General features: G+C 42.1%; 1 protein-coding gene across 14 annotated transcripts in view; it reads right to left on the minus strand.

Annotated features, from left to right (window-relative positions):
• Positions 1–26,428, minus strand: part of scrib (scribble planar cell polarity protein) — an 83,245-nt gene that overhangs the window by 19,628 nt on the left and 37,189 nt on the right. For 11 of the 14 annotated variants that reach the window (XM_050057147.1, XM_050057146.1, XM_050057145.1 and 8 more), the window contains exons 9-30: positions 26,054–26,172; positions 25,706–25,905; positions 24,979–25,145; positions 24,364–24,491; positions 23,953–24,078; positions 23,524–23,709; positions 23,024–23,389; positions 20,124–20,186; positions 15,067–15,156; positions 14,899–14,976; positions 14,494–14,811; positions 12,722–12,802; positions 10,697–10,945; positions 9,327–9,437; positions 9,056–9,232; positions 8,849–8,965; positions 8,356–8,544; positions 7,802–7,921; positions 7,035–7,091; positions 6,389–6,445; positions 5,686–5,766; positions 96–167 (exon numbers count right to left, since the gene is read on the minus strand). In XM_050057147.1, coding sequence (XP_049913104.1) covers positions 96–167; positions 5,686–5,766; positions 6,389–6,445; positions 7,035–7,091; positions 7,802–7,921; positions 8,356–8,544; positions 8,849–8,965; positions 9,056–9,232; positions 9,327–9,437; positions 10,697–10,945; positions 12,722–12,802; positions 14,494–14,811; positions 14,899–14,976; positions 15,067–15,156; positions 20,124–20,186; positions 23,024–23,389; positions 23,524–23,709; positions 23,953–24,078; positions 24,364–24,491; positions 24,979–25,145; positions 25,706–25,905; positions 26,054–26,172 — 3,152 coding nt within the window. The remainder of the gene's footprint in view (positions 1–95; positions 168–5,685; positions 5,767–6,388; positions 6,446–7,034; positions 7,092–7,801; positions 7,922–8,355; positions 8,545–8,848; positions 8,966–9,055; positions 9,233–9,326; positions 9,438–10,696; positions 10,946–12,721; positions 12,803–14,493; positions 14,812–14,898; positions 14,977–15,066; positions 15,157–20,123; positions 20,187–23,023; positions 23,390–23,523; positions 23,710–23,952; positions 24,079–24,363; positions 24,492–24,978; positions 25,146–25,705; positions 25,906–26,053; positions 26,173–26,428) is intronic. The other 3 variants (XM_050057148.1, XM_050057135.1, XM_050057136.1) reach the window with 2 other exon arrangements.

Here is a 26,428-nt window from a genome sequence, read left to right on the forward strand (position 1 = left end):
CTATAGTGGTAGAAATGACTCATGGAAAAGGAGAACATAAAGTAAAAAGATGGCAGGAGGATGGTGGAGGAGCACTGGGTGTTGGAGCTGCTCACCGGTTGGATTGTGGGAGAGTAGGGTGCTTCCCTGATTGGACTCTCTGTCCTGGTGAAATCAGAAGGAGGCGCCTGGAAAAACAAAAAAAAGAGTTAACAGCTGCTCTTACTTTCACTCTGTGCACTGACAAAACAACGTAGTAAGGAAACACAAGATTCACTGGTTAGTCCTGTAGAAAAGTGATCTCCCAGTAAGTTCAGTTAACAACAAGCTCTTGCTGATGAACATGCACTTTTCTGTGCGTCTCTGCAGGTCGTGTTCCTTGATGGCTTCTGACCTCCCTCGCAGCTGTTGGGACAGACATTCCCGTCGGTCCTGACTATGTAGCGACTATGTGCCCAAATACCTCACGAGGTGCCACAAGCTCTGTGCTCACAGCAAAAACATGCACCAGTTCAGCTGGTTGTTGCACTCAGATTAATACACACAACTTGGACACACACTTCCTCAGAGGAAAATGTGTTCACCATGAACCTCAAAACAATGAATTATCAGCACTGATCGTGGCAGTTCTACATCCATCCTAAAGATATGTGCACACTTGTTACAGTACGGTGCTTTGGATACATGTCAGCTCCCCAAAAAAGTGAGAGACGCTTCGTTGGATCAAATCAACATAATTGTTAAAAGTTAAAACTTCCACAAAGTCTTGATGCAAATGAACGATCCATTTCAAGTGAGCCAAACGACAAACTGTGCGTGGTAACAAACCATGCTGCCTCCAAACCACACTCAGGCAGGCGGCTTGCCTTGCTGAACAACCAGGGCTGCAGCTGGCCTTGCCTCCCGTAGCCCACAGGAGGCCCCGACAGGATCTGCTCTCCAGCTGGACGACCTTTTCCTTTGCGGTTGGCCACCAAGAAAGGATTCTCTTTGAAGCAGATAGGCTGAGAGTCCACCAGGCACTCCTCTTCTTCAGGTGCAAATGTTGAGGAATTAATGGTTGTTGATGAGCCAGCACTGTCAGTAGCGGAGGTCCCGTTAGGAGAAAACTGGGATCCATGAAGATAATCGTGCTCTGTGTTCAGACCGGAAGAGGACTCAGGGTCTGTGTGGCTGATGGGTTTGGTGGAGTGACCTAAGCCGAAGCCCAGAGGCTCTAAAGGGGCTGCGTACTGGGCCTGCAGGGGGGCCTCCATGGGAGCAGTCTGACTTACAGAAGTAGAGAACTGGATAGGAGCAAAGGAAAGAGGAAGGACAGATACAGTAAAGTGACAGAATAAGGACTGAAAGGAAAGGTTTCACTCACTCACACAAACTGTACATTATGGCTGGTAGAATTTAAAAGAATAAAAGCTGAAAGTTTTAAAAACAGAAGAAACAAGAAATCCAGAAATCGAGCTCATGATAGATTAAATGATAACTAAAGGTTAACTACAATTTTAAATTAGTTATGATAATGTTCTCACCAAAGTAACTGCTGAGATCTGTGAAAACTATCAAACCAGGTCCATCATTTCACCCTCTGAACAACTGCTCTGTCAAGGTGCAGCAAGCAGACAATTTAGTTCAGCATCTGCCTACAGACTGTTTTTCGCCACGTTACCCTCCATAGCACTTTACTAGTAGCAGCAAGGATTCTGCTCAGCACTAACATCACTCTGGATTTGATATCATCGCTGTGTGTAGTGTTGCAAGTGATGCAAAAGACACACACTGAAATTTGATTTGAGTGTCTGGACTAACACCTCTTCCTTAAGCAACAGTTTGCTGTTGCTCTGAAAGCAGGGTGGAGGTGTGTGAAGCTTCACCAAAATAGAGCTTGCAGCAGTTTTTTAAACAAACAACACGTCACTTAGCCTGTTTGCTGACGCTTGGAGCGGGTTAGGAAATTTTCATTGAAAAACACTAAGACAATCTGATGTTCGCTTGCTTGTTCACATTGCATCCATTTAAGAAGAGGTGTGAAAAATTTGTGAGAAACTGGATTGGAATCGCAATTAAAACCACCAGCAAATGTGGTTTGGGCAAATTTGCAAATTTCATTTTTTATTTTATCTTTTTTTTTTTTGTTTGCTATCCAGACTTTATAAAGTTAATCTGGATACAATCTGCCAAAAGTGGATTTGGGCTGGCAGTCATAACAAGGCCTATGACATCACTGCCACAATTTCAACAAGACAGAAAACTCAAACACCATTTAAAACCATTTTATTTGAAAGTAAAATGTGTGTGGCAACCTCACATTCTGTCAGGTGCGATCACTTTAATCCCTCCTTAAAGAGGAAACTGTGTGTATGCCAAATATTTCAGTACAGCAGGTCAAAGTTGAACCAGGAGTTTGGATATTAAAATGGATATATGGATATATAATGGATATTAAAACAGTTTATGTACTAATTGTTCTTTGTCTTCTCTTACAAATAAGCTTTTCTTCATTTAAAATCTGTCGGGTTTCCTGACTGTTTGTGTTTTTGACTTCTTTAAGCATCTAGAGACGTCAGCAGTCATCCTGGTGAGTACAATGTTATCATGACTGATAGCTGAACATACTACATCAACATCCAAGTTGTAATAAATCAGAGCAGCAAATAAAAATAGATCTACAAAGGCAGATGTGTTGTTTTCCCCTAATGTTGTAAGCCCCCGTCAGTCAACTTGAAACAAATACAGCAAACACTAGAAAACATTTGGTAAATAAATATAACCTGTTATAAACCTCCAAATTAATCTAACATAAGATGAGGAGTAATTCCCTTTCGTCTAATGACGTGCTTTTGTAAACGGACACTTGACACACAAGCCTGTAGCTGCTAAAGAGTTACTCACATCACTAAATCTTTCCTAAATACTCTCAGTTACGCATCATCCACGACCTGTTAACTGCTGCTGTACACCAGCAGACACATTACTGCAGTCCAGCCTCTTAACCTCTCTGCCTTAAATAACTATATTATCAGATCAGCGAGACATTCAGGCTCCTTCAGCTCTTACTGTACCTAACATGGAGGACGGGTGATGTCACTGTAGGAGGGGGGGAAATATGTTCTGTTTAACCCGACCCATGTAAAGAAACCTGATATTGTAACTGCAGCCACAGAAGTGTCATGTTTTAACAAACCACACACGAAAAAACACCTCCTAAAAAGCCTCAGGTCGACCCAGATAACTCGACGTGACCTTGACATATCTGGTGATAATCAAAATAGCCGCACTAAGAATACAGCAGGCATTGTGAGGCAGTAATGTGCGTCCCTACATGCTGACTATAAGAGTCTGTGGTGTGATGAGGGTCAGTGGGCTGGAATGTGAACGAGTGCCCTTTTGGCTCCGACACAAACTGTGAGGGACAGCTGGGGTTTTTGGTGTGAGAGAGGAGAGCGAGGCTGCTGGTGCGCCAGGCATGCCGACACACTGAGCTGCCCGCCATGCTGGGAACCAGGACCTGAATCGTGTTACTCCCTATTTCTACAACAGTGTAGTAAATGCTTCTTGGAAGAATATTTAAGCAGTAGAAGAAAAATATATGCTATGCTATTCTAACAAAATAACTTAGAAAGGGCCCCAAAGCACTTTACTGGCCTCTACAGGCATGGTACTGGTTTCACTGCGACATGCAGTGGGGGGCCGTGGGTTGGACCAAACCCTTTGCCACTGCCGGAAGGACAAGGCCTTTGTACATGGGGCGTCTGCTCTACTAGGTGAGCTAGTGAAAACCTACATGGCAACAAACTGGATTCTGATTCTTCTTTCCAGTGACATTACATGACCTTAAAGTCAGCTCTTCAGCCTGACACCTCACTTCTTATAAAAAACACAGTAAAACTTGTCACTATCACTAAAAACACACTCCGTTTGGCTTTCTTAACATTTCTAAACCACCGTTTTTCAACAAGAACCATCTCTGTTTTTTAAGCTAAACCTTTGACAACACATTGCAGGCAGTTGATAAAGGCTCACTGTGATACAGTTTGAGCAGGACCACGTGTGCTGGAGAAGCAAATCCAGCTCTAAGGCGCCGCATATTAACAGCTGCGTGTGAAATGTAGGTTAGGTTCTCTTGGACAATCTAAGAAGGCCAGAGATCTACAAGTAGGGCAGAAAAACAAAGTCATAATAGCCGTCTATTTAAAGTTATGGGACCTAAATGTTAATAAAAGAACAATAACTCTTTCTTTAGTGCATGGTAGCTCAAAGGTGTGTATTCAAGGGTGGGTAATGGAACACGCAATCAAATCCTTTTGGTGCTCAGGTTTCAAGAACTCTAAAAAGTCTAAGCAGGTCATAAACAAAGTCAAATTGATAATCTCCTGTTTGACACTTAACACAGACACTTGGATAAAAATAAAGAGGAGAGAATGAATCAAGACAGAGAGAAAGAAAAATAATAAATTGATCAAACACCAGTTGAACATCTCGGTACTCACTGCAAGATGGAAACAAGAAGGTCCACTCAAACTTACTCCTCTGAGGACTTTAGGAACTTCAACTGAAACACTTGTCTGTTCCTCTTAGACAACACCCTCCCTCCTTTTCTATCACCCCACCCACCCAAGAGACTGCATCCAATTCAGAGCCAGATGCAGGTTTAAAATATCGCAGAGGATAGGCCGGTTGATAGCGGGCAGCTGTCCCCTTCCCCCCAATCTCCCTACCTCTTTCACACACTCAATTTATCAACCAGGACAGTGCCCTCTCTGCGGCCATGCTTCCTTTCAAGTCCTCCTCCTTCTGTACTTCATAGATACTTTTATTTTTCCGCAGCCACTTTCACTCTTTTCTTGTCTTGATTCCTGGTCTTCATTTTCTTTTCCCAAACTTCTTGATAAGTCCTTGATCTTCATGTCATTTCATCAATCCAGGGTGGTCACATCTGCTCTTGTTAATTAATGCAGGACATGATTACATCACTCTAGCTTGATTTGTTGCACTGGTTTGGCCTTAGAGCCACCATCAGTAATGGTGACTTGGGGTTTTGACATGGAGAGAGGTTAACATTCCTGCTCCTGGTGGGGCAACTGGTCGGCTCTGGGTCACTCAAGAGTTTCCCGGGACATAAAAACACGAGATTCCATAAGGAGGTCTATTCTGAGGCTTGAAGGCCACTTCCAACATAGCTCAGAAATACAAGCAGTTTACAGCTTCAGAGGACTGCACTCTTTTTTAAACAGGTTGAAAAGGATTCAGTTTTTTCAGGATACAGTTTGGCCACATCCACACTAATATGTTTTAATTTAAAAGTGGTGTTTTAAAACAAAAATGATCAACACACACACACACACACACACACACACACACACACACACGTTTTAGCAGTTTCGTAAGTAAGGTATGAAGGCCTAGCTAAAATGGTTTTGGCTTGACAATAGTGACTTTTAAGAGCCGATTAGGAAGGGAAGTAAACGTACATAGTTGTCTGGGTCATCATTTTCGGAAGTCTCTGCCCGTCCTGATTAAAATGCAACTCTGCAGTTTTCAAACTAATATGGGGTCAGCAGCTTTTCAAAGGTCTTTGTTTTAGGGGTTCAGAAACGCCAGAGAGGTGTAGATACAAGACGAAAACTTATTAGTGTGGATGCAGCCTTAGTGTAAAGACCTGTGTATCTTCTACCTCTGCCCGGAGACATTACAACATACAGAGGGTCTTACCCTGTTGAGCTTCTGCAGACTGGTGGTGGGCAGAGCCGCCAGGGTTTTGTAGTCAAGTTTTAGAGGTCCAGTGCCAATGTTCTGAAGAGAAATAAACAGGAAGCAGAGGTGAGAAGAGGACAAGACTAAGGTTTATTACACAACAGATAAGATGCAACTCACAATTAGAACTTGAAGACCGGGTGCTACATCCTTAATGTAGATAATAAAAAAGAAAGACTATGGCTGCACTCTATTTTGACTTGTAAATAAAGTCACACGGACATTTTGGGAGGACACACAACTTCATCTTATTTTCTGGCAACAATTACACAATAAGCAAGATTTTTTTCAAATTAAAGACTACGTATAGATTTGTAGATAACCATTGATTCCTGTGAAGTGAAGGATCCACACTTCTGTTGCAAATGAGAACTGGCTAGAGAAATTCCCCAATGCTCAGTATGTATCGTGTCATTATATTTAAGGATAAGTCCGGTTTTATTCTAAAGTTTTCTTATTGTGGGTTGGAGTCGAACTGCAGCCGCTGCAGTAAGGACACAACCTTTGTACTTGGGACGCCTGCTCTACCAGGTGGGGGCCCCAAACTAAATGGGACGTTCTAATGCATTCTAAAATCCCAGGGAGGTAGTGCTGTGGTATTTTTGTTTGCGCAGACTTCCAGGAAGGTTGTCTGCAACCCTGCCGATGAGGAGTGTCTCACCTCAGTCTCCTCTTCTAGCAGGCGAGTTGCCTCCTCACGCTCCAAGCGCATACGCTCCTTCACCAAGAGAGGAAGGGGAGGAGGAGGAGGAGAGTACAGAGAGGAAGAGACCCAACCACACACAGCCACACAGTGATGCGATGAGAGGTGAAATGAGAAGATGGAAGATTTATAGAAGAGGACAGAAGTGTTACAGGGGGGTGAGGTGGAGAAACACAGCAGTGGGGAAGTGGTATGGAGATGGGATGATTGGATGATTTTTTTATCACACCAAACACACCAAAAGTAAAGGAGAGATGAGAGAAAAAACAGAAGGGAAAGAAAGGATAGATCCGCACACATTAGAAAGCACTCTATTCATTAGCTATGGGAGCAGAAAATAAAGCATGCAAGGTGGGACATTACAGGAATAGTTCTTTCAAACACATTACCCACACAGGGTGCAGAGGAGAAGCTTCATTCACCCGATAACAGACAAACCTGAGCTTCTGCCTCTAAAAGCTCAACCTTATTGTACACACCCGTGTTCTGCATTTTTCATGAAGCACAAACTGTATTCTCTTGCCTTGCTTTATTGACATCTATCTGCTCATCAGTTTTACCTCTAGCCTTCCCAAAACAGTCATGGATTTTCAGTTTCACTTACCACTTTCTCCATCTCTTCTCGCTCCCACTGTGATGTCTCTCTCACCATCTCAGACTCCTGGAGAAGAGCAAGTTTTAAGATCCTTACACTCCCAATAAACAGTTAGTATTCATCCTGTAAACCTTAGTGGAAGAGTCATTTAAACCGATGCAATCTCCATGCCTTTCCATGTGTGTGCTTTGATAAAGGCTGTACGACAAAAACTCCAAGTTGATCAACGTGTGCAGAGGATCAACAGACACTAGCATTCAATAAACCACCAAGCCCCTACATTCCTTTAGTACGGGCAGTCTCCCAAAAGCTCATCTAGACAAAATAAACAACTGTGCTGGCGCTTTCTGGCTGCCGTGGTGAAAAGATGGGTATGCGTGGCGTGCCTGTTTGGAGTGAGTTGAACTGTGCTGTGGTTGAAAACTCCACCTGCTAACGCCAAACTGCTGTGGGAGCACAGTGCACAGAATGGCTGAACAAAACAGCTGATTCACGTGTTGACTTGACCACTGTCGTTTCAAAATTGCCAAAGTGACTCCTGGTATGTGGATGAATGAGGTGCAGCGTGTTTCCTGGAATACTAACTAACAATGTTCACTCCCTTTTCTCAGGGCTTTTGGGCTTTGTCAGATGTAAACAGTGTATGACCACTAAGTGCACAGTGAGTGCAATAACCTCACCTTAACTGCACAGATAATGTTACTGTTCGTAGTAACGATAGGTATTTAGTAAAGATAATGGTCAGTGTATAAAACTGTGTATAATCTGTGTCGTACCTTCTGCATGATGTCAATCTCCTCTGGGCTCAGGTCTCGGTCTATAGAAGAGATGCTCTCCATACTGTTCTTACGGACGATGCCAGTTGCAAATGGGTTGGCAATGATGCCAGGAGACGCCTGGAAATGGACCCAAAAAAGGTTTTGTTTCAAAATGTCATCAGTATTGAATTATAAAATCACAAAGTAAAAACACATAAGAACATAACATAACATGGACCTATACTGAGTTTTATTAAATCACTTTTTAAACCACAATATACCCTTTGGCACATTAACATCCACAGGAGTGGACAGATGCATTTTTTAGTCAGAGAGAGAAATGTAAGACAAAATGTCATTAAAATCTGGTTATAAATACTTTTAACATCTTATTTTGTGGAAAATGTACATTTTACACGTCTGTTTGTCTCAGAATTAAAAGATAAAACAATTGTTCCTGAGATACTTGGAGCATCTCCTCTCCCATCCACCATTTTGAATTTATGATGCATTATCTCAAAACAACAAAGATAGTCAATGCTGCCTAAATCCAACTGCTCCTGCTGTCTCACCTCCACTGCAGCCACGTTTTGTGGGTCGAAGCCATCACACATCAGCAGGACCAGAGAGTCTCCCACAGCTCGGAGCACTCGCACAGCCTCTGTATGCGTCATCCCCAGCAGGCTGTGGTTGTTCACCTCCAGGATACGCATGCCAACCTTCAGCCGGCTGTCTCTTGCTGCGGCACCAGTCGAACTCACCTGTTCGAATATAGATACAGGTTAGTTGATGACTGTAACTGCCTGGGAGTATCTAACAAAATAATAATTAAACCCACAGATTTAAATTTCCTGTGTCATCTTATAAGTTACTTTAAATACTTTGTCCTTACTTTCTCTGTCAACAACTTTAATACCGCTTTTTTTCTCGGTAGAAATTTGCATTGCTTAATTCTTCTGTAGACAGCAGACTGGGCGTGCTTATAGTTCTCAGTTTGATGGGATATGGATTTAGATAAAGCTTCATAACTGTAATGCTATCCAGTATTGGACAATATATCAGAACCTTAGAGATGAAGATGCCTTCATCTGTGGGGTCGAAGGGGTTTCCTGCATGACCCTTGGCCCCTCCACGAATACTGATGCCAAGCTTCTCCCCTGGCTGCTTCTGGATCATAATTTCCTGTAATGACATATAAATGGCTCATCAGATGAGGTAAAATGTATTAGCTTATGTTAGTATGTATATATTTGGTTGAGTTGATGGTCTCACCTGCATCCCAGGCGGTGAAGGGTCCCTCCGCACTAACATACGGATCTCCTGCTTGTTGGCTAGCAGGGCTCGCACAGCCTCCTGGTGTGTGGCATGACGCAGGTCGATGGCGTTCACTTCTAATATTCGGTCGCCGACACGCAGTCCACTTTGACATGCTAGACCATGAGGGATCACCTGATGACAAGACAGGCCGTAAAGAGTGAGACACAAAATGTACTTTGGGAGAGGTTAAAAAAACACAAGAGTCACAACTCTATCAAAGTCATACCTTTGAGATGAACACTCCAGGTTCATTGATGCCGAACGGATGGCTGGCATGATCGCTGCCGCCCACGATGCTCAGGCCTAGAGGGCCACCTGACTTCACCAGGGTCACTTCCTGTTAGGATTAGAAATAGAAGATTTGTTGTAACAAGAGATTTTTAAACAATTCAAGTCTAAATCTAACAAAAGTTAATCAACTAAAGATCAGGTCACAGTCATGTCTACATCTATAATTTGTCTAATTAACTCAAACCAACCTACAGCTTGCACATACATCTCTTTACAGGAGCCACTATTAAAGGGATAGTTTGGCTTTTTTGAAGTGGGGTTATGTGAGTGCTTGACCATAGTCAGTACATAACCTACACTAGATGTCAGTTGGCGCACTCCCAGCTTGTAGAAGTGGGCAGGAATCTAACACGGAAGCTAAGTAATGTACTGCTGTGGACGGAGGCAGCAGCAAAATATATCTTAGCTACCTAAAAAAAATCTTTATCAGTTCAAGTGTACGCTATATATAGTATATTTTCACAGCTTCCATTAGGGAAATGAAGCCGTTACAATGGTCTCTTCAAGGCTACCAGACTCCACTGAGAAAACTATGATTAAACATTGCTGAACACAGTAGCTGCTGGTCTACCACTGCCTCCATCAGTTAGTTAGTTTGTGTTACTGTGTGACTTTGGTGTTTTAAAGGGTTAAGTCAGACTCACCAAAGTCACACAATAACACAAACTAACTTACTGACTGAGGCAACAGTAGACGAGCAACTGCTGTATTCAGCAAGCATAAAATTTCTGTTTTTTTCCAATGGAGTCTGGTGGCTTTGACGAACTGAAGCTGTTAATGGCTCCTTCGTCTGAAGAGGCTGTCTCAAGTTGAGGTAAAGCTGTAAAGATACTTACAATATAGCATACATTTAAAGTGAGTGATTCTTTTAGGTGGCTAAAATACGTTTTGCTGCTGCCCCCCATCCACAGCAGTACATTACTTAGCTTGTGTGTTGGCACCCGGCCTGCTTCTCCAAACTGGGGGCGTGCCAAAGGCCATCTACTGTAGGTAATGTACCGACTATGGATAAGTACCTCATACGACCCCACTTAAAAAATCAAAACTATCCCTTTAAGTAAACATATTTGAATTATTGACAACTGCAAATGCTACACTCTAAAGTACACCATTATTTAAATTAGACCAAGCCTTCATACCATGCACCATCTTCTCTGGAACTGGACAGCATTAAGGATAAGGCAGGGGCCAAATAACAAAACATTAACGCTGAATGCCTTCATGAGGCTTTTACAGCATCATCGAATAAAACTAAAAAGCTATTCAACAAATTGAAAAACGGAAGTTGCTCCTGAGAGCTCTCACCTCGATTGGATACTCGTCCTCCATGCGGCTTAGGTTGTTCCCATGAAGGGTGAGGCTGTCCTCCTCCTGGTCTGGTGAATCTGAGGGCTCTGGGGGTGGAGGGGAGTGGGCTCGCGCCCGGGATTGACCTGGAGAGCCCCCTGGTGCACTCAGGTCTCGCTCCACTAGGAGGGCGATGGTGGGGGAGGTGCCGGTAAGGAGCGCTACTGCCTGGTCATGCCTGGCCTCTGTCATGTCTACACCATTGATCTGGATCGACAGTAAAACCAACCACGGAGGGTGTCAGCCCACCAGGACGCTCCCAATGACAACGGGCCACATTTACCAACGGCCGGATGAACATTAAAAAAACAAATACATGCTTAAAACGGCATGCTGCCATCTGTCCCCTCTTGTCAGACTGCACACCCCATCATTCAAAAATATTTATTTATCAGGCTGATATTTATTTCACTGTGAGTTTGTGAGTGCACCAAAGTGAGTATGGTTATTTGGAGAAGAACCCAACACCTATACAGAGCAACAGGAACAGGCAGAGAAAAAGAGGGAGCAGGGGAAACAGCGGGCTGCTGCTGGCAATGTAAGCTGGCAGAGCTTCCTTGAGGGTGAAAAGCTACTAGCAAGCAAAGCTATATTTCCCAAAAAGTTATGAAATTCCCTAAAGTAAGCTTATGCTGTTCTCCTTTGATGTAATCAACAATTTCCTACCCCTTCTTGCCTTTATTTACTTAAAATACAACTGGTGTTGCTCCAAAAAGTTTGATCTTAAGTCAACAAAGGCAAGCAGGAACATCCTAAATAATTACTGAATTATTAGCTTTTAGATAAGGGGCTAGCTTTCAGGCATGCACAGTCTTAAAACTGCACTCTGGTCCTAAGTGACAAGCAGAGGTCAGCACTGACCCGACAGTACCAGCTCCTACCATTGGCTGATATGCTGCAGCATACAGGCTCAGCCCACTCCACCCCAACCACCATACCCACCACCAAACTGGCAAGGAGATGCACTTAACACATTAATGAGCATGCAGATGGAGAGAGTGTGAGAAAGAGGGGCAGTCTACGAATAGACAAAAGAAAAACTGCCGGACGAAAGAGGAGAGTAAGCCCGGAGAGAAAGCAAAGAGGATAATCAGGTAGCTTTTCTGTGATTTCCAGGGAGCAGGGAGGAGTGCTTTAAAGAAACAGAGTAGGAGCAGTTTCACATTCAGCACACTGGAGAGGAACAGCAGGACGAGTCAAAATCAGCCACCTTCATTCAGTTTACAGTAACAGTGTGTGATGTCGGTAAAAACATGCAACTCAAAGAGTTTCTAATATGTTGACATTAAAAGAGAGCAAAGCCAAGCTTGGACTGTGATCAGTGAAAGAAATAAAAGAGACTGGAGTCGCCATGCAGGAACCTTTTAGCGGTGAAACATATAACCTAAATGCTGCACTATTTTACTAAAAGAGCAAGACAATTTGCATCCAAGAAAAGAGAATTAGTACGAGGACTACATTAGTATTTCATCTCAGCTGCAAACTTATGAACCTGATGTGTGAGAGTGAAGTCTGAAGAGTACTTTTTTTTTGCATGTGGTCAGAATGGGATCTGACACAAGTTAGTCTGATCTATTTGAGTTATGACAAGACTTAACTTGAGTGATAAAGCAGTGTTGTGGGCTCATTCACAATAAAAATATTAACACATGTAGCAATAATGACATTAAGTGTTTCCTTTACATTGTGCAAGATGAAGATGGGACACCCTCTGCAAAACTGAGAACAAAGGACCCAGATCTAGATTAATTACAGATGACATTATCAGGTCATGCTGTGTGGCCAGCTATAACAACACCAATGTCCATTTCTCAGGATGTACTGTGTTATATCTAAACCTCTACTAGAGGTAATCCATGAAGAGAAAAAGGAGAAAAAACAAATTGATTCTCATTCTCATATCCATGACAACACTGTAAAGGAAGCCCTGTTCTGATCACACTGAATACTGATGCCTGCATGGAGGTGATGGGTAGTACTCACAGAGATCACCCTGTCGCCTACATGCAGTATGTTGTCTCTGTGTGCCGCTCCCCCTTCTGCGATGCGAGAGATGTAGATTCCCTGAGGAGAGATGAGAGAAATTGTCAAATATTAAACTTTTACCTATTTCTGAATAAATTACTTTGTATTGCTATACATATTTTAAGACTTGTTAACAATGTTTTTTAAAGGTGTAGTATGCAAGAATTGCACGTGTGTTTGGCAACACACGTGAAAATACAGGCAGACAGCAGATCTCTGCAGAAAAATACACCATCACACACTTCTAGCAGGTCATAAGCAATGACTGAGAGGGGTTATTTTTTCTTTTTTTCAGGAAAACCCTGCATAGTATACCTTTAAGAACTGCATATAAAAAGAGACGTTACTGATACTCAGTATCTAAAAATGGTTAAACAAGTGGGAGCAGTTACCAAGTTATTCCATGAATCTTTGCTGGCCTCCTGTGTGTGTATCAAATTAAACAGGGTCCTGGTAAACGGGTCTGGTGCAACAGGGTGCAATGCTGTTATGAATCAGTGTGCTAACTCTGAGCTGTCTAGAAGTTCAGCTACCAGTCAGTCAATGTGTGATATCCCACAGTGTGGATCTGAGCCAATAATAGAACTACCTTCATAAAGCGTGCCAATGGTAATCAATAAAAGAACACTGAGATAACAGCAGCCCACAATGCCACAAATTGTGATTTAAAGTTGTAAACATAAACAAAGAAAACTACACATGCTTTACAGCTGATAAACAACGTAGTCTTTGATCACAAAGACACATTAGGACTCTGCAGCACAGGCAGCTCATTAAAACCACGACCCCTGAGACATGCTGTCTCTTTTCTCAAACAAATTACACACTTTGTTAAACAAATAAAAACACAGCTGAACTCTGCCTCATTAAAACAAAATGTACAAACACATGCAGGAGCAAAGTCTACTGCACCTCCTCCCCAGATCAACCAATAACCAACCAAGTCACTGCATCCAAGAGGCAAGACTTACAGTCAGACCCGCCTAATTCATCAGTGTATGAGTCCTTTCCTCTTTGTGGGCTCGTTGAGCTGCATGAGTTGCAAAGCAGTATTGCACTGGCCCAAATAAATACACCTCAGCCCGTCCAGTTACACTGGACCTATCAGGTGTCAGGGCTGGCTATTCATATCTCCGTCTCCCTGGTGATGACTGTAAACTCTGCGGCTAGAATAGACGCTGTTAAAAGACAGATTGCTGCAACGGAGACTGCAAACACTCTGTGACCTAACTTCCTAACTTCAAGACTTATTATTAGTGACAGTATGAAAGATAGTGTTTTAAGCTTTTGAGCAGGCCTATTAAACTGGCGGCTGTGGGCCAACAACAGCCCGCTGATGAAGCCAGACCTCAGTCATATATCATACATGAAAAAGAAAAGCGTTAAACCTAGAAGATGAGCAAGCTGTAGCCTGCAAATTATTGTTATTGGGGGGTTTTTCTTGAAAAATGACCGATTCGACTGATGAAACTTTTAGTTATCAACACACTTGTGACTCATTTTTTCATCAATCTACTGACTGATTAATCAACTTATTGAAACCTAATTGAAAAAGGTTCTTAAAACAATATTGGGATATTGATATCAACCACATCGCCCAGCACTATCTGAAACCATGATGTATACAAGGCACCTCACTGAGAGGAAGCCATCAAATATGTTCTCCATAGCCTATACACAATGTAGTCTATAGTCAGATTATGGTTTAGTGGTGTCTTTGCATGTCTCACCGTGTCTGCTGTGCGGTAGGGCGTTGAGCCTTTGCCCCCTGCGATGCTGAATCCCAGCCCCTTGTCGTTTCGGATCAGGCAGGTGGATAGCCGCTGTCGAGGTCCGCTGGGAGTCGACTCTGAGTTGAAGGCGATGCCACTGCTCCGTCTCTCCCGTGGGAAGTAGTCGTCCTCTGGCCTCAGCGGCGTGGTAGTGATGGCGTTCTCTGGCTCCACCATACGCTCTCGTAGCACCGACATGGAAACCGTAGCACCGGAGCTACGCAGAGCTTCAACTGCTGTGTGATGTTCTGCTTCATGGAGGTCCACTCCGTTCACCTGAGACAAACAGAGAGAATGACTGACTTGTAATGCTGTAAAACAGATAAGTGTTGCAAAAGGAAAAGTTAACACAAACTGTTTTACCTCCAGGAGTTTGTCTCCTACTTTAACTCCTGCTCTGGCTGCAGGACCCTCTTCAGATACTCTGGAGATGAAGATTCCCTGAACACATCAACAAGAAGAGAAATTAATGTGTGTAATCAACAGGATATGATTTCTTGATCCTATCCAGACTCCACGTACACATCTTACCTCGTCATCCCCCTTGTAAGGTGTAGATCCTTTCCCTCCAGCTATGCTGATACCCAGTCCGCCTGTTTGTCGCATTATGGTCAGCGTGTGCTGCAAGTTGAGGAGGGAGGAGTCAGCACAACTACTAATGAAACCCCTCTAAACACCACTCAGCTCAGGACAGATTGAGAGGGAGGTGAGCCCACAATGTTGTTAATTTCATTAATTAAAAGTTGATTGCCATTTATTGTCACATCTTATACTTCATTATATAAATTATGGGTGACCTCCCTCTTTCTGCCAGAAGGTGATGTCAGTCTTATCACAGCAGCATCCTGTCATCATGCTAACAGATAGATGGAGAGACACATTGACTTGTCTGGAGCCTAACGTCAGTTTCAAGTGGAAGATGGATGATTTGTGCCTTGAATTTAGCTTTACAGACATTTTAAAGAGTATGTTTAGTATTTGTTAACCTGAACTCTATTTTCCCATGTTTTTGTGTCGAAGTAACTAATGCAAACACGGATTTTTGAAACTGGTCCAATATTGAGCCAAAGTGCTGCAGCCAGCAGCCCCTTAACAGGCTGCAATGCAAGTCTCAGGGCGTGTGTACACTGTCAAATTACATCTACTAGACGTTCTTGAGTATGAGCCTTTTGTTCAACCAAAAAAAAAAGCCCTGACATTGTTATCACCAAATCCACCAGACTCCATTTAAAAGAACTACATTTTTAACTTGTATAGGGTCAGTACATTTCACACTTAACTGGGTGAATTAAGGAAAGATGTGGAAAGATGAACCAAGATGTTTTTTGTGAGTTTGTTTTGGTTTTGTCAACTTTAAATGAATTGTATTTTACAAGGATAAAATCACTGTTTATTCAAATGGAGTCTGGTGAGTCTGACAGAAGCAATTTCAGGGCTGTTTCTGGTTAAAGAGAGAAGATCTTTCTCTTTGACAAAAGGTCTATTTCTGTAGGGATCTTTTCCATTATGCTGTCAGACACTTAGAATAATCTGAGCCTGTCAGTGGTTAAAACAAACACTTTAAGTAAATTTACAGTGTGCATATACCCAGGGTGGTTACATTAGAGCCTGTTTCACAGCTCTTGCTCAATACTGGACCAGTCTTCTCTGTTAGTCACTTAGACACTTAAAACATGAGAAAATAGGATCCAGGTTGTAAAATACCGAAGTTACTCTTAAGGTAAGTAAGTTGTATGCTTGTAAGTATACTGAAAACAGCATGGCCAAAAAATGGTCATCTATCAGTAACCACTTAACTGACAGTAGACTTCAGACATATGTAAAGTGAAAAAATAAATAAACAGCCAAGGGCCTTCTTGAATTGGACTCACATAGGGTTGATCCTTACTTAAACATACAATGTGTCTTGTGTATGTGCAGGACAAGGGACTTTAAAACATGTGAGGTAAACACTACATATGGCATAACAGTTTGTGTATATTCTGTGTACTTGCAAGCCATGCAAAACAGGGGAGGAACTGCGGACAAATGAGGGACAGGTGGAAGGAAAAGGGGGAAACGTCAGGAGTAACAGATGAAAAGAGTGTGCTGTGTCCTGGATGTGGAGACGGTGTTGGACTTGTAGTGTAGATACCCCAGTATTTGTTGTAATGACATCATTTCTTTAGCAAACAATACAGACATAACTACAAATGTCTTTAAGATCCCAAAAACTTGACTGGCAGAGACATTTTTCATGCAATAGTAAATGGTACCCATCCAGCGACACGTTTCAGTACAAGCTGTCTTCACCAAGACTGGACAGCATTAGAGAGAAATCAACGCTATAAACAAAAGCATGCTAGATGTTTAAAAATGAAAGAAACAAACACAAAAAAAAAATCTACAGACGATTAAAGGGATAGGTCGGACTTCTTGAAGTGGGGTTATATGAAGTACTTCTTGATTGTCAGTGTATTACGCTCCAAGTTTGGAGAAGCAGGCAGGAGTCTGACACAGAAGCTAAGCAATGTACTGCTGTGGACAGGGTCAGCATCGAAATGTATTTTAGCCAAATGTATTCAATCTATATCAGTAAAGGCGTACGCTCTCTTAAAAGTAGGACTACATTGTCGAAAACAGTAATTTTACTTTGTTGGAAATATGGGAGCTGTTGGTCTACTGCTGCCTTGATCAGGTCGTTTGTTTGCATTATTATGTAACTATGGTAAATCCAAGCAAACCCTTTAAACACCAAAGTCACACAATAATAACACAAACAAACTGACTAATCGAGGCAGTGGTAGACCAGCAGCTCCTGTGTTCTGTGAGGTAAAATTACTGTTTTTGTCAAAGGAGTCTGGCTTTGAAGGAGCAATATAATGGTTTCAGTTTCCCTTAAAAAATGACTGTCTGACCGTACAATAAAGTGGTGAAAATATTCAAAATATAGCGTGCACTTAAACCGACAGTGATATTTTTAGTTGGGCCTTTTTTGGTGGATAAAAAACATATTCTTGCTGCCCCTGCCCACAGCAGTACATGGCTTAGCTTCTGTGGTGGTACTCCTGTTTGCCTCTTCAAACTGGGGGCGTGCTGACCGCCGTCTACTGTAGGTCACACACTGACTATGGACACTCACACAACCCCTCTTTAAAAAGTCCGAACCATCCCTTTAACAATTCAAATATTGTCATTTCAGCAATTTTAAAACTTGAGTCATGTGCAATCTATTAGTGTTTACAATATCAAAATCAGACTACTGAGAAGTAAACTTCTTCCATCTTCATCAGTCTGGAGCTCCTCCTCTTGTTGGCAGTTGAGTTACCTGCTATGAACCAAACAAAGACACCTGGAGGAAGCTGGTGAAGCAGCCCATTCATCCCAGGGCAACATGGAGTGGACAGGTGATGAAATGGAGCGAAGCAGCAGAAGCAGAGGAAAGGTAGAGTGGCAGAGACGTAGTGTGGCAGAACCTGATGCTGGACTGGGATTCATACTACTGTGGCTACAGTTTTAGCTGTTTGGGGACAAATTCTGCCTAAAATATGTGAACATTGTGTGAACATTTTAGAGATATGGATGAGGAAAACAACACAACTGAGGGCATCCAGGGGACTAATGATTACTTGTGAAGGTCAGGGTTTCCAACAAATTAATAATACTTGCAAGGTGACCAACAAAAGTATTTGTTGTTTCAAGTGCTGCGCCATAAGCAAAGCTGTGGTTCACTGTAAACACAGGGGTTGTTGATTCTACATTACATGCAATATGTTTATTACCAAAAGTCATCTGGCATTACAGACTATGCTGTTACTCAGAGCTCTGTATTTGATATTTACTTAGCACTGTTTATTCAGTGGATGGCCAAACAAAACTCCAAGATTAAACATTAGAATTCTGTTTAACTTACATGCTCTACTAGAGGATATCTGAGGCTCAACATGTAAGGCTTTAAGCTTAACCTTTTCCTGTACCAGCAAAAAAGAAAAGGAGCCTACAAATGATTAAGGAAATAAATAAAAAGGACTGCTGCACCTCATCTTACTGGTGGTTATTTTATTTTATAATCAGGGGTCAGTCAAATGTTCACTGCAACTCCTTGTGGATAAAATATGGCACAACATAATTAAGGTTGTAATGGTTTGTGTATATGTGCCAAACTGTCACAGTGCGGGGGCACAGTTTCGTGCATGCAGCCACACACAGAATACACAGTTTGTAGATTGATGTACGTTATGCAAAACCAAATTTCACAAGGACAGGACAGTTTGGCAGTGTTGCTTCATAATTGTAGGTTTTGTGAATGGATAGACATCCAACACCCTAACACACATTCGACAGTATCACCCAGATGTGCCGATCACCAGGATGAAGACAAAAAAACAAACTGGACCTGAACTCCCTCTCCCCGCTGCTTTTAAAGCAGCCTCTAGACTCAGAAACAATACGCTATAAAACAGTTACTGGACTGGCATTTACATTGGCGTAGAGGCAATTTGGAACTTATCCTAACTGTCATCCTGACGCACAAATTTTATTTTTTACTATTCTCTTCATTTTGTATTTTCAATTTCATGCCATAAGCAATGCTTTACAGTTTAATAGCCTGCTGTGACCTATTGCCTTTTGAGAAAACTCTCAGCTCAGTGTTCCTACAGTGTAATACAGAAGGGTCTTATTCTGATAAAAATAGTTAACCAAAGTTGCCAGAGGGCAAAATGTGACCTCAGTCCCCTACAAGAGGATTTTGTCTGTCTTTGACACTTGCACTACTGTCTGTTAAAAATAAATGAAATGTATCCCTATATGTTTGTTTTTTTCCCGCTGTATCAAACTCGGATCAAGCCGTGACCACTGAACCAGGATATGAACCAAACTGTGATTTCTGTGTAAGGTTACACATGAAAATTATGTATGGAAATTTTGTCCTGTGACTAAGAGCTTGCACAAGGATGGACTAGACAAAATATCAATGGTGATTAACAGTTATAACGGCTTTTCATGATAAAATTAACAAACAAAATAAGTAGGAAATATCTGAAATTAAGTCTCAAAGTGAGAAATAAAGGAGAGATGCATGTGCACATTATATGTTTGTCACATCACGAAAAAGAAACCGTTAGCTAGTGTGTAACAGTAAGTTAACCAAGCTGACCCCATTGGCATTTGATTCATTATTAAGGGACCTACAGTAAGTGTTCAGTCAAATCCTATAGGACATTTACTTTGCTAACTGAAGCTGGTTAGATACATGGATACATCTGAGTAGAAAAATATAAATTATTGTCAACAATTTATCAATATCTGGAGTGCATTTAATTTCCCCTGATGCACTTAAACGCAGCACATTTGTGACACCTGCAAAAAGGAAAAGGAAAAAGATAATGACTGTAATAAATAAAACATGGCTACTTCCTTCCCGCATCCTGGTTCTGCCACACTGGCCATCTCACAGATGAGTTGTGGTTAGGGGGCTCCTAATGATTGGCTTGGATTAACCATGGATTTCTGTTGGATCTTTTCCACCTCTAAATACAGGTGGGTGAATGAGTGGGTGAGTGGGGGACATAGAGAGACATACTGGACGGGAAAGAGTATGTACAGACCTCTTCCTCCTCAATTCGAGCAGGTTCAATCAGCAGATTATTGACTTGATCAAATGACACCCCCTGTTAGGACAGGAACCAGCGAGAGGCATGCGGATTAGTCAGGCCAAAATAAAAATATGCTCACACACCCACTGAAAAGTAAAACAAAATACACTTTCTCACACTTTCCATAAACTTCACCAAACACACCAACACTCAAATGTCTGCTTGCAGGTTGTGGGACTTAAAAGTCCACTGGGATGGACCACCTTGAAGCAGAAACGATCCCACACTCACTCCCCAGCCACCAGAAGCAAATACAGGCAGAGATGAAAAGACAGGACCAAGGAGCTGAGCTACAGCGCAACACACACAGTGTAGAGAGAGCGGACAAAAGAAGGCAAAAGCTCCCATACCAGAGTAAGCCCAGCCTCCACACCACAGAGAGAAAATTCCTCCAGGAGTAATCTTTAATTCAAACAACATGCCTACTTTCTTAAAAGAAAATATGGTACAAGATCATAGTACACTTTCAGCCTGCGAAAAGCCAAAATATCTGAGAAAATTTTCGAAAAGTAATTCACAGAAAGTTCCACAAAAAGGTTTAAGAAAATCACAGCAACCGATTTTTTTTTTTGCTGAATCTGATTTACAAGAACAATGTTTTCATCAGTTAGGACTTGGTGTTACAATCCCTGGAGTTACAGCCCGCTTCATGCCAGAGCATAGGTGTTTCAGCCGTGACCACCCGGCAGAGCCACCCCCCGATACATCATCAGTTGTGCACCTCAGGATCTTACAAGGCTGCCCACTGAACGTCAAGGATTCGAATCATGAGTTGGAGAACCCCCAGTCGAATGAAATCCTTCAAGTCGTGCAGCTGTTTTTTCAGTTTTGTTTTTGTGTCAGTTAGAGTGCAGTGTACGTTTCAGTCCCAGATTTAGCTGCAGAGTGAGTGCACCTCGCTTTCACACTGCTCTCCAGTACAGGCAGGACGAAGAGAGTTTTGCCTGGTCAGGCTCTGTGATAACGTTATCATCTGCCTTCTGCTTAGAAGTGGTGAATTTACAGCTCAAACAACTCAATACCATATCGCGCCTGGCTTTTTATTTGATATCTAGTGTCTGCAAAAAATGCTGTTTCGCATAGTTAGCACACATTAGCTTGGAGTGCTAACTTGCTTAGCGTAAACATTGCGGTCATCCTGAATATCCCACAGAAATCCATTCAAACTTTTACTCTGCATTCATGTGGTGTCAGAATAATAGAAAAAAATGAGCTCCCAACTGCGAAAATTCATGTGAACGCCCCCTCAAGACGGAACAACAACTGGGAAAAGTGGGCAAAAATTTTGGTGCGTGAGTTGCCAGGTTGACATCATATATGCAGAGACATGGTGGATGAAAAGTAAATGCTCAGTTGATAGTAATAAACTTTGCTTAATTCAAATCTGGGAGTCTGGGACAAAATCACTTTGTAATGTAAAGCTTCAAACTGTTATCAATGTGTTGTTCAAGAGCAATAAAATACAACACATCTTCTTTGTAGCGTCCATGTTGTTCCCATGTTACCACTTAAAGCTCATAAACACAGCAAAGTCAGAAGAACAACTTTTCAACTTGAGAAATGGGATCATCCGAGGAGCACTTAAATGCAGCATTAAAATCTATACTTGAACAGCCAAATCAGACTTGACTGATATATTCTGAGTTGGGTACAGCCCTACAATCTTACTTTCTGCAATAATTTAAACATCCCATAAAATATCATTACCATATGACACAAACAAGGCTCGTTGGATCTCATATTCCAGCTCTGCCTGCACACGCTCTGGTTGGTCTGGGGTCAGCCACTCAAACAGACCCACATTCACAAACACACACAAAACAGATTTGGTGAGATGATGATGTTTGATCATAGTGTTAAAAAGGATTTCTACAATCAGCGTGATAAATCAAAAAAAAAAATCATCAAGTCTCCCCAAATACTAATGATCAGTAATAAGGAGATTCATTTTCATAAGCAGCACCAGTGCAGACTTCACGCACTCCATTCATTCTTAACAAGCACACAAGCACAATGTTACAAGAGCAGAGTGTGAAAATGTCATTATTCAATGGAATCAGGAGAAGTTTAGTACTGAGCTGGGCCAGTGTTGTGCAAGAAAGGCCTGCAGCTGCTTGTGTGGAAAGAATATTTAACATTTAACATCAAAGAATTCATATGGTACGTTAATTGTGCATAAACAAAGATCAAGAAGCTACCTCAAGTGGAAGCAAAAAGGTTTAAGGTGACATTTATCTATTTCTTCTCCAAGTATAAGACAATGTGTGTAAGCTTTTTTATGTTTATGTGTCAAAGAAATCTCAATGATGTTAGGTACTGAAAGTGTTTGTATGTGTTTGTTGAAGGACATCTTGTCTTTGCGTGAGACAGAGCAAAGACGAAGCAAAGCTCTGAGACTTATCGAGTTTGTGGTTAAACCACAAAATCAGCTCCTGAGGAAAACACCTTGATTTACAGCTCAAGGGTAGACGTCTTTAATTTCACAGTGACCCTGCATGCAATGCCACATCCTTAATATATGCTGGCAGCCCACTCCAAACTGAATGCAACTTGCAAGGTGGTAAGAGCACTCTATGCATACAGTATTAAGCGTTTGCATAGATGCAATGAGCAAGCAAAAAATATATTCAATTTAAATATATTCTCAACATGAATAGAATATATGAGCATATAATAAGTTAATAAACTGATGTGCTGTGTGATGTGCCTACACTATAAGACTATGGACGGGATTTCTAATAAGGATGCAAATGTAGCTGGTGAAATATTGTTTTTTTTCTACTCATAATATGCATAAGTTTCGACCCAGCTTCCTGAACTGCACCCTGCCAGTGGTGGGAACTATTCGTTACCTTTACTTGACTGGAGTTGACCTGGAGCCGGCTGTCGTCAAGCTCCTCCATTCTGTGATGGTGCTGAGGGGTGTGTATATTTTGCTCGTCCTCTTCGTCCTGCTCGTCCTCATCAGCTTGTGTCGAAGAGTTCAGGCCGTCAGGACTGAAGCCCTGCAGCAGCGCAGCCACCGCCTCGGGCTTGGGCAGCTTGGTGATTTTGAAGTGCTTCTTGTAGTGTGGCGTGTCCTTTCTGATCAGACGCTGCTTCTCTGCGGGGAGAGCCGGCCTCTCCTCCTCGTCACTCCTCTCGCCATCTTCCCCATCCTCGTCTTCGTCTTCCTCCAAACCACGGATGATGGGCTCCTCTGCAAAGTGCACCGTGGGCTAGAGAAGAGGGGACCACAGAGAATTTTCCTTGAGTCAACTAGGGGAACAGTCTTTCTTCTTAAAAAGGTTTTAGCCAGGTAAATATATACAGATTCTCACAATTTTATGAATAAGATGTTTTAAATATTCACCTCAATGTACTCCACCTCCATCTCATCCAGCTCTTCCTCATCCTGAGGGGAGTGGCCGTCTACAAGGTCTTCCCTTTGCGAGGCCACGGTCACATTTTGTCTGTCCTCATGGGAGGTGGCTGACAGTGTGCTATTGGACACCTGAGAGTCGTGACTCTGATTGGAGAGGTCACTGAGCCGTTTCTCCTTAAACCAAAAGCATCAATTCCATTAATTCAGGATCAAGTTTACCACTAACTAATGACGCAATAAGTGGAGGTACATTTCTGTTTTTATTTTGTGCATAGTGAGGCCTTTTATCAGTGTAAACACAGCATGTGAGTGATGTCACAAGCCAGATAGATTACTACAACAAAATCAAATCTCTAAATGATAACTGGCTGCTGACAGACTTGACAGAATTATCATTACACAGTTTGATGTGTGTACCTGTGGATCAGGGGACTCTTCTTCTCCATCAGGTCTGGATGTGTAAGCTTCATTCCTCCTCTCCTCGATCACCTTCTTCATCACCTTCAGCTCACTAGGGTGCGGCGTGGCTCTGCGCTGAAGGCCCTGACACAAAGAACAACAGATTGAATGTGAATAAGTCAACAAATTGGCATAAGTATGGAGCTTCATAACTTTGATCAAGCACAGAAAACAGTCACATGACTTGGTGAAAATAAAAAAAGAATCCCCTTTCACTTGGACTTGATGTCTCACTCAAAGCAAAACTATTTTCAATCAGGATTAGCTCAGACAAATGACAACAGAGATGTACAGTATCAATGCTGAGAAGAAGGGCAAAACAAAAAATAATCTGAGCAAAAAGACATTGTGGTTGTTGTGTTTCCTCACTCTGCGCTCTGCAGCAGCCTCATCATCCTCGTCCTCAGCCTTGGTCTCTTCCTGGAACTGGATGACTGACACTCGATTCAGGTTGCTGTCCGTCCAGCTGTCATCTACACTGTTTTGCAGCAGGTTCTCTGTAGAGCATGAAGGTTAAGTGTTGAGTGGAGAAAGATGTCAATATAAGCTTAAAGATAGAATACTTTTGAGTGGACAGCTTCCAGAACAAGATTCTGCAAAGTCTCACAAACCATGTGGGGTTTTTTGAGCTACCACAAGTTATCTAAATAAGTAATACAAACTGTAGCTCCATATATGGGCCAGCTTTCCTACCAGTTAATACAGCAAATAACATACTATCTTATTATTAAAAATAAGAGATTTAAGGATCAATTTGTTGAACAGATATGTCTCAAAAATATGCATTGACATATAACAACAAAGAATCAAGTAAAGTCACACTATTGTGATTTAAAACGTGATAGAGTTGCATTAGGACACATGCACAGAAGATTTAAATGTCTTACAGATTTGAGTGACAGACCAAGACTTATCCTGTCATATATGTCTAATGAAAAACAATCCAATTAAAACTTCACACTGCATTGGCTCAGTGCCACTCACCAAGGCTCGGGGAAGGCTGCTGGGGTAGTAAATAGCAGGTCAGCACCTTCTCTCCCGTGCGCTCATCGTCCTCTGTCTGGAACTTGAGCATTGGCTGTGACTGGTTCTCTGCAAGCCACATGGCCTTCAGGTTGAGGTTTGTTAGGGCAAAAGGCAGGTTTTGTAATCTGGACAAAAGAAGGGATGAAGGATGAGCCAAAACGTATTCTGTTCAGTAAGAAAAATTAATTATCATTCACCTGGTACTTTTCTGATCTGACAGAGTTAAATCGGCAATCACAAAACTCTCTAACGTGAAGTTAAGAGTTTAAAGAAACTATAATTTGATGCATTCATACATTTGGACGTGCACTGTTAAGTGAACACAGGGAGAATAAAATAATACAGGAATAACCTTCATACTTCTGCAGAAAGCTTGCACCCTCTTGAACCTTTTGGAAATTACCAAAGACCCTTTGACAATGATGCATTTGCTTGAGGTTTTCGAGACATTATTTCCATAATTTAGCACCACAGCTTTAAAAATACTTCTACATGCGGTGATATTATTATCTCCTGAACACATTAAACAGGCAAAATTGGAGGAGCAATGTCTCTGCAGGATACTGGTAACGCCAAAAAACCCTCTTGGCAAAGGCATTCTAATTAAATCTTTGACCTTAGCATGAAAGGCTGCTGTGACTTTTTTTTTCTTTTTACACAGTTTAGCGTGTTAAGTGTGGTTTACCTGTTTCCAGCCACATCCAGCACATGCAGCTCAGTGGCATCTGCAAGCTCAGCAGGCAGCTTGCCCAGGCGATTGTCTCTCAGTGAGAGAACGTTGAGGCTGGCACAGCCGCCCAGCTCTTTGGGCACGCTGCCCAAACGGTTACGGTCTACATTCAGGTTGGTCAGCTTCTTCAGCTTGCCCAGCGAGCGAGGAAGTGACTTTGAGGGAGTAAGAAGGGAGCCATTAATATTCAGTGGAATGATAATGAAGCTTAATAGCTGTTAATTGGACTTGGGTATTGATGTGCACACATAAATCCCAACTGGGTCAGTGCAGGGCTGCTGGAAGTGGTTTATATCTCCCTACCTGTAAAAGGTTCTCTGTCAAGACGAGTTCTGTGAGGTTTTCACACTCTCCTATTGAATCAGTCAGGTGGGTCAGTCTGTTCTGGTCCACCTTTAGGATGGACAGCTGTTTCAGGCAACCTGGACACAAAACACAATAACATTTTACAAACTGTAGCAATAGGACACCAACAATAGATGAGACATGCGATCTTTTCCAATATGGGCCCTTGCACTTTAATAAAATAAACTGTATTTAAAAATGAAAACAAGCTGTTGTCACTGACATTGTTTTTCCAGTAGAGGGCAGTGCTGGTCTTATTTGACAGAGCACTGTCTGCTGCACACAGAAGGCCCACCCCAGACTTTACTTAATCTGGTGCTGCCTAATTAGATG

Source organism: Epinephelus moara, chromosome 11, assembly GCF_006386435.1.
Source record: "Epinephelus moara isolate mb chromosome 11, YSFRI_EMoa_1.0, whole genome shotgun sequence".
Lineage (NCBI taxonomy): Eukaryota > Metazoa > Chordata > Actinopteri > Perciformes > Serranidae > Epinephelus > Epinephelus moara.